The sequence below is a fragment of the Rattus rattus genome, chromosome 9 (genome assembly GCF_011064425.1).
Source record: "Rattus rattus isolate New Zealand chromosome 9, Rrattus_CSIRO_v1, whole genome shotgun sequence".
Classification (NCBI taxonomy): Eukaryota; Metazoa; Chordata; class Mammalia; order Rodentia; family Muridae; genus Rattus; species Rattus rattus.
The window spans coordinates 39,600,515-39,605,041 of record NC_046162.1 but is presented as its reverse complement, the minus strand read 5'-3'; the positions used below and the strand labels follow the sequence as shown (position 1 = coordinate 39,605,041).

Below are 4,527 nucleotides of genomic sequence, written 5' to 3'. Positions count from 1 at the left end.
CTTTAGGTAGTGGCTTAGTCCCTGGAAGCTCTGGTTGCTTGGCATTGTTGTACATATGGGGTCTCGAGCCCCTTCAAGCTCTTCCTGTTCTTTCTCTGATTCCTTCAACGGGGGTCCTGTTCTCACTTCAGTGGTTTGCTGCTGGCATTCGCCCCTGTATTTGCTGTATTCTGGCTGTGTCTCTCAGGAGAGATCTACATCCGGCTCCTGTCGGCCTGCACTTCTTTGCTTCATCCATCTTGTCTAATTGGATGTCTGAACATTTTTCAATATGACATAATGTCAAATGGTAAGACTTTTGTCCCACAAAATTAAACACACATTCTGAACTTTCATAAAATGTAACAGAGGCACAACTCAAATAAGATTTCTGAATGGGCAAGAAGTATATCAACAAAGAAAATTTAAGAATAGAGAAAGAGTTCTACAAAAAGTATGAATATGAAATGAGACATGATGGATCAGCCATAACCTCCGCATGAGACTGGGATCAACAGATGCATAGAGACAAGGAAAAGGAATATGCATTATGGGTTACTTTACAATTTCTTGGAAGAGGGAGCTCACACCCAGCCATTTCCTCATAGCCTCAGTGACATTCTTATTCCTAAAACTATATATTAATGGGTTCAACAGAGGTGTGAGTATGGTGTAAAACACAGACACTACCATGTCCTTCTCAGGGGTGTGGAGGGAAGCAGGGAGCATATAGTTATAGATAGCAGTGCCATAGAAGAGGATGACCACAGTCATGTGGGAGGAGCAGGTAGCAAGAGCCTTCTTCCTGCCCTCAGCTGAGTTCATCCTGAGAACAGTGAGGAGGATGGATGAGTAGGATCCTGAAATGACTGTCACAGGGATGAGAAGCATGAGCACACAGCACACATACATGAAGGTCTCATAGAGCCAGGTGTCTGTGCAGGAGAGCTTTGTCACAGCAAGAACCTCACAGAAGAAGTGATAGATCTCCCTCGACCCACAGAATGGGAAGGTCATGGTGACAGGGGTGAACATGAAGCCATCTAAGGATCCCAGGAGCCAACATGAAGATATCAGGAGAAGACACACCCTGTGGTTCATAAGGACATGATACCGGAGTGGATGGCAGATGGCCACATAGCGATCATAGGACATGGCAGCCAGAAGCAAGAATTCTGAACCTGCTAGTGTCAGGTAGAGAAACATCTGCATCCCACAGGCAGCAGCTGAGATCCTGTGGTTCCCCAGCACCTGGTCCATGAGCATGTTGGGGACAGTGACAGAAATGTACATCATGTCCATGAGGGACAGCTGGCTGATAAACAAGTACATGGGTGTGTGGAGGTGGGTGTCAGAGAGTATCAGCAGGATCAGGAGGGCATTCCCAGACAAGGCCATCAGGAAAACCACAAATATGACCACAGCAAGCAGGGCAGGGTGTTTGGATTGACTTACGAATCCTACCAGTGCGAAACCTGACTGTCCAGTGTAGTTGTTCATCCAGGTGTTGATGTCCATGTGTGTCTCCTAGGCAACCAAGAATGTTTATGGTTAGTGACTTCTTACTGGTATACATATAAGCCTACTGTGCTGAGAAAACTTCTGGGTCTGCAGATTTGAAAATGATAATCTACTTATAATATATGGATTTTAAAAAATTAATAATTCACATCTGTCTATGTTTGGAGCCATCAACACTCAGAGTATAGCTGACAGAGTTCATGATCATGATTTTTCCTCATGACAGATAGTGTCTTCTATCAACAAGTTTTTGATATTTGCAAGATAACTTTTTGCTCTCAACAAAAATAGTGAATTACATCAGAAAATGAACCAACAAAAACCAGTGTAAGTGAAATATAAACAAGTAAACAAATAGACATTTTGTTCAGATGTTAATGTGTGCAAAAGTTCTTCTTAAGAATCATTGTACAGCCTCTTCTCCTAGCATAATATTTCATATACTCCCCAGATTAGCATTCATTGAGGAATGTAGTTTTTAAAATAATGTGGTCCTTCTTTAAAAGGGGGAACAAGAATATCCTTGGCAGGGAAGAGAGGCAAAAGATTAAAACAGAGACAGAAGGAACACCCATTCAGAGCCTGCCCCACATGTGGCCCATACATATCAACCACCCAATTAGACAAGATGGATGAAGCAAAGAAGTGCAGACCGACAGGAGCGGATGTAGATCTCTCCTGAGAGACACAGCCAGAATACAGCAAATACATAGGCGAATGCCAGCAGCAAACCACTGAACTGAGAACAGGTCCCCCGTTGAAGGAATCAGAGAAAGGACTGGAAGAGCTTGAAGGGTCTCGAGACCCCATATGAACAACAATGCCAAGCAACCAGAGCTTCCAGGGACTAAGCCATTACCTAAAGACTATACATGGACTGACCCTGGACTGACCCCTAGTAAGAGCACCAGTGGAAGGGGAAGCCCTTGGTCCTGCTAAGACTGAACCCCCAGTGAACATGATTTTTGGGAGGAGGGTGGCAAGGGGGTAGGGTTGGGAGAGGAATACCCGTACGGAAGGGGAGGGGAAGGGATTAGGGGGATGTTTGCCCGGAAACCGGGAAAGGGAATAACATTCGAAATGTAAATAAGAAATACTCAAGTTAATAAAAAAAATAATGTGGTACTAGATTTAAGTTGAGTAATGCATACAGCCAACTTAAAATTGAATTTGAACTCTCATGCAACTTTGTTTTGATCGATGAATGGTCTCTCAATGTACATTCATATAAACATATTCACATGAAAATGTAGACAAAATAATATATTGTGTTTCTCATCCAACACTGGTTAGACAGACTTTTTTGGAAGTCCCACCTCTTCTGGTCTCTTCTTCTCTTAGTTCATCTCCTCACAGGTTGTCCATTTGCTTTAAGCTTCAGGTGACTGAGGGTTTAGCAGTCACTGCTGGTTTCCATGCCAGGGTGTGGCAGCAGCATCTCTGTGGCCTTTCAGCTGTTTCCTCATGGAGTCTGAGGACAAAGAACATAGCCCCAAGACATTCCTTCGTTGGAATGTCTTCGTTCACCATTCCTTATACCCTACACTCACAGCCTGCCTCTGTGTTAGGTGCTGAGAGAATTCCAGGGACACATTAATCTTGATTGCACTGAACAAGTTCAGTGTCCGCCAATGCTGGGAAAATAGTATATAAATTCCATTTAAGTTGGAAGGTTTAAATAGGTACAACACAGTGAGAAGTACGTTGCCACAGAATACATCCATCCTTTCTGACCAGGCCCATTGTACTTTAAAAGAGAGATTTTTATACATTTTTATTCTATTTATTCATTCTTTTATTTATTATTTCTTAACAAGTAGATAGTATATTTTGGTAAGTATAAGCAGTAGGAAGGAAATGAAATCTCCACTTTCTGAGATGCTAGCAATATTTTCAAGGGATGGGTTGTTGAGAGAGCTATCATAACTCTTAGGAACATTTTACATATGTGTCAAGATTCTAAAAATGAAAACATTAAAGCAAACCAAATCCTGAGGTCGTTGAAATATCCCGTACTGCCCGAGCTGCTGACGGAGCAGAGAAAGCAAGCTTCTTGATGCCTTCACATGGATGAAAGACATTTCTGAGACCACTGGAATGATATGGGCAGAGATACAGACAGGAAATAGACTGAGAGATAGGAAGAAATAAAGTAGATTTGCATTTTACAAATATATATTTGTGAAAGGAAACTCAGATCTATTCAATAATGTAAGCTTTTCAACACTCACCTTTGTTTATCTGCTGACTCAGTTTATGATGATGGACACAGTGAAGAAAGACAGGGAGGGAGCCACAGGCCCTTAGAAGCCTGGCACACTATCTGCTGGGTGAGTGGAGGTCAGGAGGCAGGTGAGGGGCAGGAGGTGTGCTAGGATGATCGGAGTTCTCTTTTAAGTGGGGACCACTGGCATCAGAGTGATCAGGAACAGGGTGTGAATTCAGCAACAGATTATCAGCTATCTTGTCCTTACTGCTGTGCCATTTGATGCCATGTGAACAGCTTTGTGCAATGTGAACCCTTTGCATTGCTAACAGTGAAGGCAGACCAACAACAGAGCAGCATCCCAAGACAGCAGCATCCCTGAGCCTCCCTGGTGCTTCCACAGGACTCAACACACGCTCCTCTTTTACAGAGGAGAAACTCAGGGTCTCAGGCATCTGCCTCATGTCATACAATCAGTGCCAGACTGAGTGCTTACCCTGTAAGTAGGCACAGCATGGGCACCTGCCTGGCTTCTATGGGAAACATTACTTCTGTAGAGAGGTATGGTTTTACTTTAGATCACTCACTGCATGCTTCATATGATGAAACTTGAATAAAATGAGGACAATTATTTTTGCATTATTGTAATTCTCTCTCTTATTTTTCTTTTCTTTCTTTCTTTTTTTTTTTTGGAGCTGAGAACTGAACCCAGGGCCTTGCACTTACTAGGCTAGCGCTCTACCACTGAGGTAAATCCCCAACCCCTATTGTAACTCTCAAAACTTATGCACACTTGAAATTAAACAACCCTCCCACAGACA

The 4,527-nt window shown here is 42.9% G+C and overlaps 1 protein-coding gene across 1 annotated transcript; it reads right to left on the bottom strand.

Moving 5' to 3' along the window:
• Window positions 1–534: 534 nt before the first annotated feature.
• LOC116909526 (olfactory receptor 2T29-like) lies at window positions 535–1,497 on the bottom strand. Its single transcript, XM_032913134.1, has one exon. The coding sequence runs from the start codon at window positions 1,495–1,497 to the stop codon at window positions 535–537; it is 963 nt and encodes a 320-aa protein (XP_032769025.1).
• Between the last annotated feature and the right edge of the window lie 3,030 nt (window positions 1,498–4,527).

Excerpts from the sequence above, each read along its gene's own strand:
- LOC116909526 (XM_032913134.1), bottom strand. The coding sequence starts at position 1,497 with ATGGACATCAACACCTGGATGAACAACTACACTGGACAGTCAGGTTTC.